General features: G+C 43.7%; 1 protein-coding gene across 2 annotated transcripts in view; it reads left to right on the top strand.

Moving 5' to 3' along the window:
• The window catches only part of LOC142590563 (beta-catenin-like protein 1), a 137770-nt gene that overhangs the window by 38379 nt on the left and 83535 nt on the right, over window positions 1–15856 (top strand). For both annotated transcript variants that reach the window (XM_075702850.1, XM_075702842.1), the window contains exon 8: window positions 15037–15128. In XM_075702850.1, coding sequence (XP_075558965.1) covers window positions 15037–15128 — 92 coding nt within the window. The remainder of the gene's footprint in view (window positions 1–15036; window positions 15129–15856) is intronic.

Genomic DNA, 15856 nt, shown 5'->3' with positions numbered 1-15856 from the left:
TTTGGTCTCTCTGAACTCCCATGCAGTGCTAGTTTTGGCAGCCTAAATCGCTTCCCGCTTGCTGCCTCTATGGAGCTACCATGGTGCAGCTCGGCAGGGGGAAGCGGGCAATGGTCGGCGGGGTCACTGGTGGGGAATAACGGTATACAGGGCTTGTGAAATGTTTCAGCACAGTGGGCACAGGGATTCATGGTTTCGGTTTTCTGCTTCCATCACAGTGCCACAATGTTGATTAGGTGCCTGCTGCTTTGCACCACATTCTAAAACTGAAAATTTGTGACTAGGTGCGCAGAATAATGTGGGAAACCTTGGTACCCAAATGTAATGTGAGATGGAGGCTATGGTTGAAAAATTTTGGGGGGGAAAACCTCTTATTCTATGTGTTGTTTTACAGTACTTGGTCAACCAACTAGCTCGCATTTCAGCTTTGTATACCAGTTTGGAGTAGCCCATTTGCTTGCTGTAAATGCTTATTGACATTTAGAGTAGCCCATCTGCTTGCTGCAAATGCTGAGTGTCATTAGAGGAAACCTTAGCTAGGGAGCTCCTATATATATACATAGGAATGGAGATATCGTTTTTTTTTTTTTCAGCAACCGCTGTACCGAATTTGACGAGGTTTGACGCATTAAAAAAAAAAAGGAAAGCCGGAATATCATGACTGTAGGAAGCAGATCCTTTATTTATACTGTCAATATTGTTACGACGTTACCAAGAGTGGTGCCAACAACCAAGAGTGGCAATGTAACAATATTTTGTCAAGAATTCTTAAAAATAATGAAACGTCAGAAAACTCAGCTATCAGGATTACAACTCTGCATTGAAACACAATATCACAATTTTTTAAGCTGCACCTAATAAAACATCCTATGTGGACAAAATGCATGTATTATGTGCTACCAATTAGTGAGTAGGAATTTCCCAAAACCCTCGTTAACATTGCAACAGTTTTATGTAAGCTCCAAATTCATATATCAAATTTGACCACTTTAGATAATCTAGCAGATGCAGTTTACAGAACTGCAATATCCGTTTTTGGTGTGGTGTTATTTATTTATAAACTTAGTGCTTATATTTTTTAAATCTTGGCAACTTCCATCATTTTTTTTACTTCCATAATCAAAATTCTGCTTTCTAAAGTAACTATAACGCAGCTCTCTCTCAAATGCAACAAATTTCATTGAAATTGATTCATTGATAGAAGCTATTTCTGCATTTTACATCAATTTGATTAAGGAAATTGGATATGGTCCCAAGCGAAAGCTTCCTCATAAGTGATAACTCTGGTGTCACAATAGGTGCAGGTAATGCATAACTCATATAATGACAACTACTACAGTTCTCCCAATATTGTGAGCAGTGGTCTGTATCACATTCCGCATTAATGGTTAACTAAAATGTGTGTGCTGTGAAATGTCAGTTTGACAAGGCCTGGTTCCACATATTTTCCACTGTAATAAATAAATTAATAAATCATCTTTGAGCCATTTGATTTCTCAATTTAATTGATGTAATTTATTAATGGTTCCTTTAAAAGGCCCCTCACCAGGTTGGGGCATGGCAAACAAACAAGCATATTATGTAGATCATACCGGACAGTTATGTCTGCAAGGTGCTGCGAAAACAGCTCAAGATTGATATGGCACACTGTACACTCTTACTTTTGTGGAAGCCTCGTTTCTCTACAGAGAGACATTTCACCAAAGCCATGTCCGTGCCACATTTAATGCCTGCAACATCATTTATCACAACACTATGACCACAAAGTCCTCATGGAACGTGACCCATTTGGTACCATGCGTGGCACTAAATGCAGTGAAGAGGTGTGAAACGTTCCTGTTGCTCCTATATGATTCCTTCTGATGACTACCATGATACAAACTTTGCCGCTTCGTTTTGATTGTACTGCCCACGTTGCTTTTGCTCATTTACATTGCACATTTTTAGTGCTCTACGCTCGGCGTGCTCCGAGGGTCGTCCAAATTAACCGATGTGCAGGCAAATACTTCCACTTAATGAGTTTGATGCCATTAAATGAGGCATAAGCTTGCTAGGTCTAGAGTGGGAGTCCAAATAATTGGATTTTCTGAACTAACAATATTTTACTGTAGTTGTGTTCTGCCTAAAACACACACATAATAAAATGCACAAATACTTACCTGGAGAGAAAGAGCAAATATGTTCTCACCACAATTGGTACAACTCTGAAAGGAGGGCACTGTATTGTCAAGTAAACAGCCTCTAAAGCTTGGTGTGCATGCACTAATAACAACCCCTGTAATACTAAAGCTTGTTAGACACGACACGACTGTTACTACGTGCGTTGTGATTGTTACATGGTATCTGTGACACTGCCAATGTGGCAGGTAAGTTTATTGCTGAAGTAGTACTCTGGGGCCGTATTCTGTAGCGGTTCGGTTTGGAACCGGTTCGGTCTGGCTGTTGCCATTGGTCGGCGCTTCTTTGTCGTCGTCCCTGGTGGGCGGGACGACAAATTTTGTTGACGTCACACAGGTTGTCAGTCATCTGGAAAGGAATTGGTTCCCTGCTACGAGAGGAACCGCGGAGAAGTGGTTCGCTCGAGGGTCGCGCGCGGTGGCGAGCATGATGTCGAGGGTTGCTAGGGCAACCGTGGCTGCCGGCTAGTCTCGCGCCAGCTGACGAGCCGGCACCTAGACAAGACGAGACAGAGACGGCAATGGCGGCTCCTTTGGTTGTGCTAGGTTGTGCTGCTGGAGAGCGCCGAAAGACATCGGTGCGACAAGAGACAACGACGCGACGCGTTCGGCATGGCCGAAGAAGAGTTTTGAAGGCATTTTAGGCTCTCCAAAGACATAGTGCGACGTCTTTGCGATGAGCTGGAAGAACATCTCGGACCTCAAAGATTTCGTGGTGTCGACACTACGATGAAAGTGCTGTGCGCGCTGCGGTTTTTTGCCACCGGGAGCTTTCAACAGTGCGTCGGGAGTGAAGAAGCGATTGCACTGTCGCAGCCTTCGGTCAACCGGATCATTACAGCCGTCGCCAAGGCCATTACGGTTGTGGGCAAAGAAAAAGGATGGGTTAGATTCCCATCCACGGCGCAACAGAAAGCCACCGTCAGCTGTGCTGGCCCAACACACACCACGCCTTTGCTAGGTAGGGGTGCTCCTCGACAAATAAAACTAGTATTTCGCGCTGCCTCGCTGAAACATGAGGACCCAGCCGCCTGTCCTTGTGCGACGACATCGTTTCGGTTTCGGCGCGCAAACAAGTCCAAAACGTAAACAAAGCGAGGCAAGTTGTTTGCATAACGTATGGCACACCACCTAGCGACTAAATAAGAAAACAACACAAATAAAATTACAACTCCCAGTAGCCGTCTGCGCCGCAAGCTCAGATTTATTACTGAAAATTATATTTGCAAGTGTTCTATACAAACCAATGTTTTTTTTATCAAACCAGCAACATCCTTCAATTACTGTACCATCCCCAGAGTACAAAAAAAAATGATGACGTGATCTTCCGGCAGACCGCCGCTCGTTGATTGGTTCCCCTCACGCCGCCCCGTTCCACTCTTTCTCCGAGCGACGTAATCCAGACGTAACACCCAGACCTAACCGGTTCCAAAGCGAACCGCTACAGAATACGGCCCCTGGTTTCTTTAATTAGCAGGAAAGGTGACAGCATTCCTTGGTTGAGGGGTATACACACGTTAACCTTGGTGGAAAGCTCCTCTTATGACATGAAGAGCGTGTGAACGCAAATGAACTTTCTTTGACATCAACAAACTGAAACAGTGTGCTGTTACTCTTTACAAGTGCAGCTCCAGTCTCTGCTGTGTGCCAGCATGAGAATAGTATCATTACCGTATTTACTCGATTCTAACGCACTCTTGTTTGTAACGCACATCTGTTTGCCGTGACTTAAAAAAAGAAAAGTCCTTTACAGTACTCCGCTGTAGCACGAGCGAGCGAATTGATTTTTGTGCGGCCTCTCGCTTCAACGCGAATTAGGCGACAAGAATGCCCGTGATGCGGTCCGATTTCCATCCGTCTCCGCACACATGATCACTTTCCTTTTAATTGTGGTGTCGCGTGTCTTTGCAGTCGGCGCTTCCATGCTGACAGAGCAAACACAGAAATACAACTTTCTCTCATTTTGAAAAACAGACTTCCTCCCAATACACTAAAGTTGCGATAAATAGAAAAAGCCCGAAAGGCGAAGCATCGATTGCAATAACAAAGTAGTAAACAGCTGTATGAAAAATAAGGATACTAGTAGTTTTATCGGCTGTATAAACTTTGAAACATTTACTAACTAACTAAATTAGCAAGCATGACGTCACGCGTGCACTAGCAAACATGAACACGTCTTACTCAGTGACCACGGGAACTCTTCTATCAAAGCGCTAGAGTGAGGAAGTGCTGTAGCACAAGTGAGCGAATTGACTTTTGTGCGGCCTCTCGCTTCAACGCAAACTAGGCGACGAGAATGCCTGTGATGCGGCCCAATTTCCATCCATCTCTGCACACACGATCACTTTCCTTTTAATTGTGGTGTCCCGTGTCTTTGCAGTCGGCGCTTCCATGCTGACAGAGCAAACACAAAAAATGGGAAGACGGACGGTGTACTAACCTAAGCACACATACTACAGCACATGGAGGAAGCTACGGCAGCTAGGCTCAAAGCCCGTGTGAGGTGGCCATATTGAAATGCCGATGGCGATATGTTAACGCAGATTTAGGGTCATACTCGATTGTAACACGCATGCAATTTTTTGGACACATTTCATCGGAAAAAAAAGTGTGCGTTAGATTTGAGTAAATACGGTATACCTATTTCACTCACTTTGGTCATCCGGTCACCGTGGTTGCATACTGCTCGCCACCATGCTGTCTGAAGCCAATGCGATAAGAAAAAGCACTTCTTGCCACATTATTCCACACTAGCTGTGCTAAATTTGGTCAGCAGTTCATCATCTGGAATTACCTGGCTACAATGGTTGGGAACGATATGGCCACCTTAGCAATTAGCTAGTAGGTTAAGGGTATGTTGACAGGAATGCAGCACACACTTTTTCTCTTATGTATGTTAACTGTATATGTTAAAGGAACCCTGAAACGATTTTGACGATTTTGCACAAAAGTACTGAGTTGTTAGCGTAGGTCCTTCTGATCTTTAATTGTCACATCCAAGTTCTCTGCATAAAGCGTGTATTTTATTATAAGGTTTTTAAAATGTACATTGCTGCCGATCACAGCACACCGCTCGGCTGAATTTTCAGCCACCCCTAACTATTTGACGTAAATTGTCCTAACGACGCTTGTAGGGCGAGCTATCCAATTGGCTGACCAGAGCGCATCATCGATAATTTTTTCAGCTTTGTAGTGAACAAATGTTGTTCGTAATAGTTGGAATGTTAATTTGTTTCTATAAAACGAAAGTAACAGAAAGAAAATGCACAAGAACAATTGCTCACTACATTTAATTAAACACTTTTGGCACACAGCAAGTGTCGTCTGCTTGTGTTACAACGTGCTCCGTGTTGACGAGAGCTCCATGGTCAGTGTCGGTCTCAGTCTTTTCACGAGCACCATGATTCGCCTTTGTTGTGTTGTGGGCTGCAAACATAACGACTGGTAATATCTCAAGCTGTGATATCATGTCTCTTTACAAGGCAGCAGACTAGTAGAGTGGCTGCAGCGCATCGAACTGTCACTATCCGATCGGCGCCAGGATTTGCACATTTGCGGCCGTCACTTTACACCGGAGGATTACTGCCACAATAGCGTTTCGCAAGTTCAGTGTTCGGGTAAACGCAAGCGCAAGGGGACTGGTCCGGGCCATTTGACCATGCCGTTCCACAGGATGAGCGGAAGCACAAATGTGAATGGTCCGCACGGTGCAGCCACCTTTTGGTACAGAGCTCAATCAAATACAGTAGCAGTAACGAAGTTGCTGCTACTGTTGCTGCTGTTGCATTTAAAAACATTAAATCGCAGGAAAGACGAATGCGACGGCAAGCTAAAAAGACAAGCTGGAAAGGTTCTTGTGCGGCATTAACTCGTACACACAGGAGGCAAAAGTATGGAATGGACTAAGAAGACTAATGGACGTCGTGCAGACTTGTGCGCAAGCTCTGCCGCGTCCCCTCGTTGGGCTCCGTGGTGGGCGGTCGGCGCTGTTGCCGAACAAACACATTTTCTTATTGCAGCGCAAACTTCTGTCTATGATCGGCGTCTGAAAAGATGCCGCACCAAAGCACCGTTCCAGTTCTCCTTTCGGAGCAACGCCCCGTCATTTCCCAAATACTATGTCGTCCACAGTGAAAATAACATACCAGTAAGAAAGCTCTCTCCCTTTCTGGTGGCCAAGTGTCTCAGGCAAAATCGGAACTACCTATAAAGCTTAAAAAATGTCTAGCGGGGACCTCCTCCTAGAACTAAATGACAAAGATCAAGCGCAAAAGCTGTCGGAACTTACCAGTATTGGCGACGCCACAGTGACAATTTCACCAAATAGAACACTGAACACAAGCCGGGGTGTGATATCAGAGGAAGACTTTATTGGTCTGAGCGATGAGGAACTCCTTGAGGGTTTCCAGGAGCAAAACGTCACAAAAGTACAAAGAATAGTCATCCACAGAAATGACCAAGAGATCCCAACAAAACATGTCATACTTACATTTGGAACAAGCATAATGCCTACCCCTCTGGATGCAGGGTACGTAAAAGTAAACGTCGGGCCATATATCCCGAACCCAAGACCAAGTTTCAAATGCCAAAGGTTCGGACATGCTTCACGTGCATGCCGAGGCCAAACAACCTGTGCTAAATGCAGCTCAAATGATCATCAACCTGAAAACTGCACTTCTTCCCCATATTGTATTAACTACAAAGGCGACCATCCAGCCTACTCGCGGTCTTGCCCATGCTGGAAAAAAGAAAAGGAAATCATTGCACTAACTATGAAAGAAAAAATTTTGTTCTTTGAAGCCAGAAAACGGCTATCGTATCTTCCGCGAAGAAGTTATGCCGATGTGACGCAGGTGGGGGCAGCGTCACTGAGGCCTCCGGAGTACTCCGAGCCCACGCGCAGTGGTGCTGCAGTGACTCCTCCTGCACCTGTGATGGAAGCAGCCGACGCTGCTCCATCCTCTTCAAAGGCCCTGCAGACACCAGTCCCGCAGGGCCCTAAGATCAAGCAAACTCCAAGGCCCGAGACACGTGTCTTAGCGCCAAACTCTCGGTCCTCCAGCGCCTCGGAGAGAGTGATCGAGGTCGACACAAAAACCCCGGTGTCATTGACACCGAAGGAGAAGCGCTCTCTCGAGGGCGATAAGAGGGACAAAATCCCAATAACCACTCAAAATAAGGAAGCGATAACCTAAAGGTTATCGCTCATTTGTATTAGCTTTTTTAAATCCATGTCACCTAACATCTCACCTCTTATTCTTTCCATAGTGCCATTTCTTACCCTTCAATTTCAAAATGGCTTTTATTATCCATTGGAATTGTAGAGGTCTCATACACAATCTAGGTGACGTCAAAGACATCATCAACAGATTTTCACCAGTTGCAGTATGTCTCCAGGAAACAAATCTCGGTCCAAAAAATAGTCATATTCTCAAAGGTTTCACCGTTGTTTGAAGGGACCGCAAATGTTCCAGCCGTTTGTCAGGTGGAGTGGCTATAGTCGTGCAGGGTGGCACTCCTACCTGAAATGTCCAATTGAATACATCTTTAGAAGCCATAGCTGTCACCATTCTATCTTACAAAACCATCACCATTTGCTCACTGTGTATTCCACCCCACACCCACTTCACTACTAAACAATTAGAAAATTTAACAGATCAATTACTGGAACCATTTGTTTTAGTAGGGGATTTTAATGCTCATTGTACTCTTTGGGGCAGCGTCAAACTGACCAAAGAGGACAGCTGGTTGAAGATTTTATCTTATCCATTGATATCTGCCTTTTAAATTCAGGTGCCCCGACATACTTTTCACCAACTTCCCGCAGTTTTAGTTGTTTAGATTTAGCTTTTTGCTCACCATCTCTTTTTAATGATCTTAAATGGGAAGCCCTCGACAGGTCTTGTGGCAGTGATCATTTGCCCGCAAGCATCAAACTTTTATCTTCACCACCAACCTTAGTCACTAGGCCACGCCAGTGAAAATTACAGCTCGCTGACTGGCCAGTTTTTATGGAAAACTCGAAACTGGAAGCTGTCTTTTCACAAGAACTAAGCATTGACGAACTCAACAAAAAAAATCACTGAGGTCATAATATCTGCAGCAGAAAAGGCAATACCCCAGTCATCCGGTATTGTGCGCAAAAGGGTAAATCCCCGGTGGACGAACAAGTGTACCGAAGTCAAAAAAAAAAAAAATAATAAGGCCTGGGGAATCCTACGGAGGTACCCCACTTATAGCAACCTTTTAAATTTCAAGCAGGCCAAAGCCAAAGCACGATTTATTTGAAGACAGGCAGAGAAATCGTCATGGCAAAAATACATATCTTCAATTAATAATACCGTCATGTCAAAACGAATGTAGGACCAGGGGAGGAAATTTAAATTTAAAGGAGAGTACACATCATACACAATACCACTACTCACATGTCCAGGCACACAAACAACACTACAGGACCAGGCCAACTTATTAGGCGAACACTTTTACAAGGTCTCCAGCTCGGCAAACTACTCAAACGCTTTCTTAAAATGTAAAAAGTCGGCAGAAAAACAGAGACTGCCCACTACTGGGGCTTCAAATGAACCTTATAATAACATCCTCACAATGCAAGAATTGAACAGGGTTCTCTCTGCCAGTAAAAAAACTGCAACAGGTCTTGACCGTATCCACTACACAATGCTGGCACACCTATTTCAAGCATCAGCAGAAACACTTTTAAATTTTTCAACAAGATCTGGGTATCAGGAGTAATGCCTACAGACTGGAAAAATGCAGTAGTAGTGCCTTTTTTGAAATCAGGTAAACCCGCAACGTCCCCAAGAAGCTACAGGCCCATTGCATTAACAAGCTGTCTAGCCAAATCTTACAAGAGTGTCATAAATATAAGGCTCACATTCATCCTTTAATCAAGGAGCCTAACAGACATGCACCTGTGCGGATACAGAAAGGGCTGCTCGACAACTGACCACGTCGTATGACTAAAACATGAAATACGTAATGCGCTTCTACACAAACAACACTGTCTCGCAGTTTTTTTGTTTTTTTTTTTCGATCTAGAAAAAGTGTATGATACCACATGGCAGTATGGAATTTTAAGAGACCTGGCTGACTTGGGAGTGCATGGCAGAATGCTAAACTGTCTATCTGATTTATGGCAAATAGAACATTTCAGGTGCGTCTCGGCACAATACTTTCACGCACATTTACACAGGGAAATGGCGTTCCACAGGGTTGCATTCTGAGCACAACACTCTTCATAATCAAAATGAACTCTGTTAATAAGCTCATTCCATCCTCTATTATGCACTCAATATATGTCGACGATTTGCAAGTGGCTTGCCGTGCCTCAAATCTACCCACTTGCGAAAGGCAACTACAAATAATCATAAATAGTCTTACACAATGGGCTGACAAAAATGGATTCCATTTTTCAACAGAGAAAACTGTTATAATTCTCTCTTCTCCCAAAAACGAGGGTTACACTGCAATCCAGTTCTCACATTGGATGGTACAACCTTGCCGGTCAAAGACGACCACAAATTTTTAGGCGTAACATTTGACACGAAGCTGAACTTCCTGGCCCACATTAACACAACTAAAATAAAAGCAAATAAAGCATTAAATATCCTCAAGGTGTTATCGCACAAGCACTGGGGATCTGACCAAACTTGTCTACTAAGTAAATACCGGTCCCTTGTACGTAGCATCCTCGACTACGGTAGTGTAGTTTATGGTGCAGCTAGGCAGTCATACTTGAGCCTTCCTTACAGCAACGCAGAGCACTACTTACACTTTCCTATGTACTACGAATTCGATTATCACCACAACATATATGCTACAGCATCGTAACACAGTACAAATCACGGTTACACTACACAAACAAACCGAACATGATTCGGCCACTAATCTTACGACACGAAGAATACTCTCAGACTCATGATGTTTCTCATGAGGCCCTGCAGGTTGCTGAAAGGCCACCAAGATTGCCACCATGGTACAACTTTTCACAGCTATGTGACTGGACACTAACACATCTAAAGAAAAATTACATTCCAAAAGAACACATATTACAAGAGTTCCTAGCTATTCGAGAAAAGTATAAAAGCTACGTGGAATTTTACACTGACAGCTCTAAAACACAAGAATACGTAGGTGTCGGGATCATAACGGAAAATGTGAAATATAGCATTCAGATAAATAATTTTTCTTCAGTCTTCACCGCCAAAGTTTATGCTATATGGGCGGCAGTAAAAAAAATAACCACCAACAAGCAAATGAATGCCATCATATATACAGATTCTTTGAGCGCACTCAGAGCTCTAAACCTTAACTCAGCTTCTGAACCCCTGCTTCGCGATATCCTAAACATGGTGGCTTATAAAAAAATACGGGAGAACCATATGATTCTGCTGCATCTCAAGCCATGTTGGGATACCAGGGAATGAAGCAGCAGATAGATGCGCGTTCATGGCAGCACACGAAGGCATAACACAAACAACACTTCCATACAGAGACAGTATCCGAGCGATTCATAAGGCCCTGGCATCAAAGTGGCAACTAGAATGGGACTCTTGCATAAATAACAAGTTACACACAATAAAAGCCCTGCTTAGCGAGGGGAAGTCGTGCAGTCACCAGCAACGCTTCTATCAGGTGATCCTATGTAGACTCCGAATTGGGCATTCACACCTGACACACAATTTCCTACTTCAAAGCGAAAACCAGCCAGCTTGCGAGAAGTGCCATGAACCACTCACAGTAATGCACATTATTATGACATGTCCACATATTGAAACACAGAGACGGAAGCTTTTACAGAATCTCTATAACTTACACATACTTTTACACCCCGCCTCAGTACTCGGAGATGAACCGCTAGTGCCCTTCACTGACTTGTTCAGCTTTCTAGAAGAAACCGTTTTTTTATACAAACTCTAAATAAACACAGCTTAACGCAGCTTTCGCTGCGTTAACATTTGATTTCTAAATATCTTGTGGCTGGTGCAGCATGGCCATGGTCGCTTTTGCGCCATTAAGCCCGAATTAACTATCTTATCCGTATTTCTTGATATGGAAAAAAGCATACAACACAACTTGGCGGTACGCAATCCTGCGTGACCTTTTGGCGCTGGGCATCCGCGGCAATATGTTAAACATTATAGAGAGCTACCTAGAGAATTCTACATTTCGGATGAAAATAGGTCATGCACTGTCGCGTACATTCATACAGGAAACTGGGGTACCCCAGGGTGGCGTACTCAGCTGCACGCTCTTTGTCGTAAAGATGAACACACTTCATGCATCATTACCATCAGCTATTTTTTTATTCTGTCTACGTAGACTATATCCAAATAGGTTTCAAATCCTGCAACTTCACAGTGTGCGAAAGACAGGTACAGCAGGGCTTAAACAAGCTGTCCAAGTGTGTAGGCCAAAACGGATTTAAAATCAACCCCCACAAAAGTTCTTGTGTTCTCTTCTCAAGAAAGAGAGGCCTGCTCTCAGATCCTTGTGTACAACTAGGCAGACAACAAATTCCTGTCGACAAAGAGCACAAATTTCTAGGTGTTATACTTGACTCCAGGCTTACTTTCATTTCACACATAAAATGTCTTAAAGCAAAGTGTCTAAAAACAATGAAATTACTTAAAATCCTATCCCACACAACATGGGGGAGTGACAGGAAGTGCCTTTTGAATCTTTACAGGAGCCTAGTTCGGTCACGAATAGATTATGGTGCTGTAGCATATCACTCTGCCGCACCGAGCACGCTAAAGATGTTAGACCCCGTTCATCATCTGGGTATCCGCCTGGCCACTGGCGCATTTAGAACAAGCCCTGTTGAAAGTCTATATGTAGAGTCAGACGAGTGGTCACTCCATTTTCAAAGAACATACATCAGCTTCACCTATTTTCTGAAAGTGCGCTCTAATAAAGAACATCCTTGTTTCACAACCGTAAACGACTTCACCTGTGAAACACATTTTCGTAATAGACCCTCCATGAGACTTCCTTTGTCACTCTGTGCAAGAGAACTTAGCGAAGAAATGGATGTCCCAGTTCTCGAACATCGATTAATGCCTCCAGCTAAGCTATTACCACCCTGGGAGTGGCAGGTGATACACTGTGACGTATTCTTTGTAGAGCTCACAAAGCACGCACGTGACCTCGAAATTGCTATGCATTTTCGTGAACTTCTATCGAAGTACTCCTGCTCAGAATTCTACACAGGTGTGTCAAAATCACATGCTGGTATATCTTATGCTGCTGTTGGTCCCTCTTTTTCTAAATCTGACGTATTAAACCTGCCAACAAGTATCTTCGCTGCAGAAGCCTATGCAGTACTGTCTGCTGCAAAACATATAAATTAAAACTCGACAAAGCAATGGTATTTACAGACTCGTTAAGTCTTGTAAAAGCGTTAATTTCATAACAAAAGCATACAAATCCTGTTTTCATTGAACTTTACTCGCTGTTATGCAATATTTATCTATCACATAGTCACGTAGTAATATGCTGGGTACCTGGCCATAGAGGCAGCAAGGGTAATGTACTAGCTGACAAAATGGCCACATCACTCACATCACTAACCACTTGTCCTATGGCTGCTGTCCCTGTCACAGATCTGAAGCCTTGCTTACGAAAGAAACTGCAACAACACTGGCAACGCATGTGGAACGCAGAAGCAAATAATAAACTGCACGTTATAAAGCCACAGTTAGGTTTTTGGCCCTCCCCAACAAAATCACGGCGAACAGATGTCCTATTCTGTCGCCTCAGAATAGGGCACACATTTGGTACCCACAATTTTCTGCTTACTGGAAATGAACCGCCAACCTGTGGTCGATGTGGTGAGAGGCTGACCGTCCTCCACGTCTTCTTTGAGTGTCGGAAAGCCGAATCTGAAAGAAACATTTTCCTCTTGCATATCATTATTGCGTCCCTCTTCACCCAGCTATGTTTCTTGGTAAAGAACCGTTTTTTAACACCAATGTAGTCCTCAAATTTTTAAATGATGTTGTCCTACATGTTATAAGCCCATTAAATTTGTAGAGGATCCTCTTTCCAGAGGATGCCGCTGTGATAGTTGTTCAGTATAGCACATGCCTCTAGGCCCTTGTGTCTCAAGGGCTCTAACGAGGCTTTGGTGTTCTAGTGAATTTTAGAATCTTATACATTTTTTATCTGATATCATTATTTCACAATGCACCTTAATGCTCATAGTTACACGTCTTTTGTCATTGCCATAATCTTATTACACATAGACTTTATGCACATTAGAGCGATCATTTTTTAAGGCCCCTTTACAGCCGTGTCACATCAACTTCATAGAAGTCATAACTCCACTGCAAACTCATCAACACTGGCTTGGCGCTCTGTGGCCATACCTGGCCCTTGCGCCAATAAACACCACACATTCATTCATTCATTGCTGCTGGCGTAAATTTTTCGCAGGAGCGTAATCTTTAACACATTGTTTTTGTAAAACTTTAACATTTTTTACACTTGTTTGGAGCAATATTACCTCTTTGTTTGTCTGGTTAAGCGCTGCAACAACAGGTAGCTGAACCGTGCAGACCTATCAGGCCACTCACGTACGTCTACGCTAAAGTTCCTTCATCAGCTTGAGCTTATGCCTCCACCCATCCGTTGAAACGCCTAGCTTGCCTGTGGTTACCGGAATACCAGACGCGTTCAGCGCTGCGACAGAATGCTCGCAACGCATGCTGCTTCGATAGCTCTCGCTTGAGGTCGAATGCCAAGCAGCTGGTGGAGACGTTGGAGAGGCTTCACACACGCACTATTATACAACCGGAAGTAGACGATACAATGTGCCATCATGATGCAGAGCCAGTGAAGGCGGAGCTTAGCCCTGATCACTCGGTGAACGAGTTGAGGAGAAAATGCATGGCTATGGAGGAGGTTAACATGTAATCGTCCATAGCTGTCTTAATATGAGACACTTCACATAAATTGTGGTACGAATGTTAACTTTAGCTGCAGCCTACACATCTAGAAAATTTGTCAGAACTGTTTCAGGGGCTTTCTTGTTGTTGGAACTGTCATCTATTATTGCTGTTTCCAAAATTCTGTTGCTATTTATGCAACATGACAAAATGTTTCGCACACTAGATGTTGTCCACCTATTGGAAAGTGTGTTCCAGAGTGTGAATATGCCCTTGGAAAGTGTGTTCCAGAGTGTGAATATGCCCTTTGGTTTCAACAAGCTTAGCCAAGTAATTTTAATTTTATAGCTGCAATAATGGTTTGAACTAGTATTTAAATTGTCCTTTTTGATTTAGCTACCATTTGTTTGCTTGTTGATTTGTGCTGCAACTGCCACTACATGGGTTTTAGCAAAGTGGAGTACAGATTAAAGGAGAATATTGTACCACACAATGATATGCAGGAACACGCACAGATTACAAGATATGCATGAAGCAAGTGCATCAAAATGAAACGTGTATTAGCTTGACAAAAGGACATATTAACCTAACCTGACAATGCAATAAACTATACTTCATCCATCAAGAAAATACAAAAACAAAAATATGGATCTGCTTCACGTCCACGAGAGCACTGTTACACAAGCTATGGCCTTTGACTTTTATACAAGCATTGCAGTAGAGCAACTCAGTCATTTCTTTTCGCTCATTTTTGCTGTTGTGCTTTTATTTTCTAGCTGTGTATGTTTCTTTGGCTTGACTATAGTTGAGTTCACTTGAAGGGGCACATGAAATCTGTTTGGCATTGTAAAGGATTGCTTTAGGAATATGAGCATGTTGCTCTGCTTGAGGCTGTTGCAGTGTTTCCTTCTTACACAGACAAGTGTCAGTTACAAACCTGCCCATTATTTCAGCTATTGTAGAAAACTTGGCTGAGTTCCGGCCAGAATTGAGTATTCAAGCAGCACAGCAAGGACTTCTTGCCTGGATATTAAAACGGCTGAAGGTGAGTAATCTCTGCAAACCTTGTGGTTATGTACAGTGGACTCATAGTACAGCGAAACCTCGTTAAACCGTAGTTGGCCAGGGCTCAAAAAAAGTACGTACTAAACGATAGTGCTGCTTAACCGAAATTACACGAGATCGCCCACTTACCTGTCAAAAACGGAACTCGGAGAGAGTGCGATGAAAGGGGAAAAAACATGCAGTATTTATTTACTTCGTGCGACAAACGTGTTATTTTCGTTTGATGCCGCGGTGGCCTAGCAGTGACGACAGCGGCCTCAAACTTGCGGAAGCTGTGAACCAGCTTTTCAGCCAGCGCCCTCTTTTTAGCAAACACTCACATGGCAGATTCCTCGTTGGCATTACATATTCTCCATGCACAGGCGCGGTAGTGTTGCAGGAGTCGCGGGGCACCTTTTCATTGCGGGGTGCTATTCTCGTTGCGACGATTGCATTTATGAGGCTGACTTAACGCCCAGCTTCTGCCACTGTCGGGCCTGATTCGCCCGTGCTGTCGCTTTCCGTGTCGTCCTTATCACTGTTGCTAGGTGACACTTCAGCAACAACAGAGGCAATGATGGCGAAAAGTCAAACCTCGTAGCCGACATCTCTTTGCGGTCGCAGTAGCGCTGCCGAGCAACTTCTTCGCATTCCAAATGCCACACACCGTAGTCAACAGTAGACCCATGTTGCGTGCCAGCGCCCACTTTTCACGTCACATTAAATAGC

Source organism: Dermacentor variabilis, chromosome 1 (genome assembly GCF_050947875.1).
Source record: "Dermacentor variabilis isolate Ectoservices chromosome 1, ASM5094787v1, whole genome shotgun sequence".
In the NCBI taxonomy this organism is placed as follows: Eukaryota; Metazoa; Arthropoda; class Arachnida; order Ixodida; family Ixodidae; genus Dermacentor; species Dermacentor variabilis.
The sequence above is the reverse complement of the archived record's forward strand: the minus strand, read 5'-3'. Positions and strand labels throughout refer to the sequence as shown.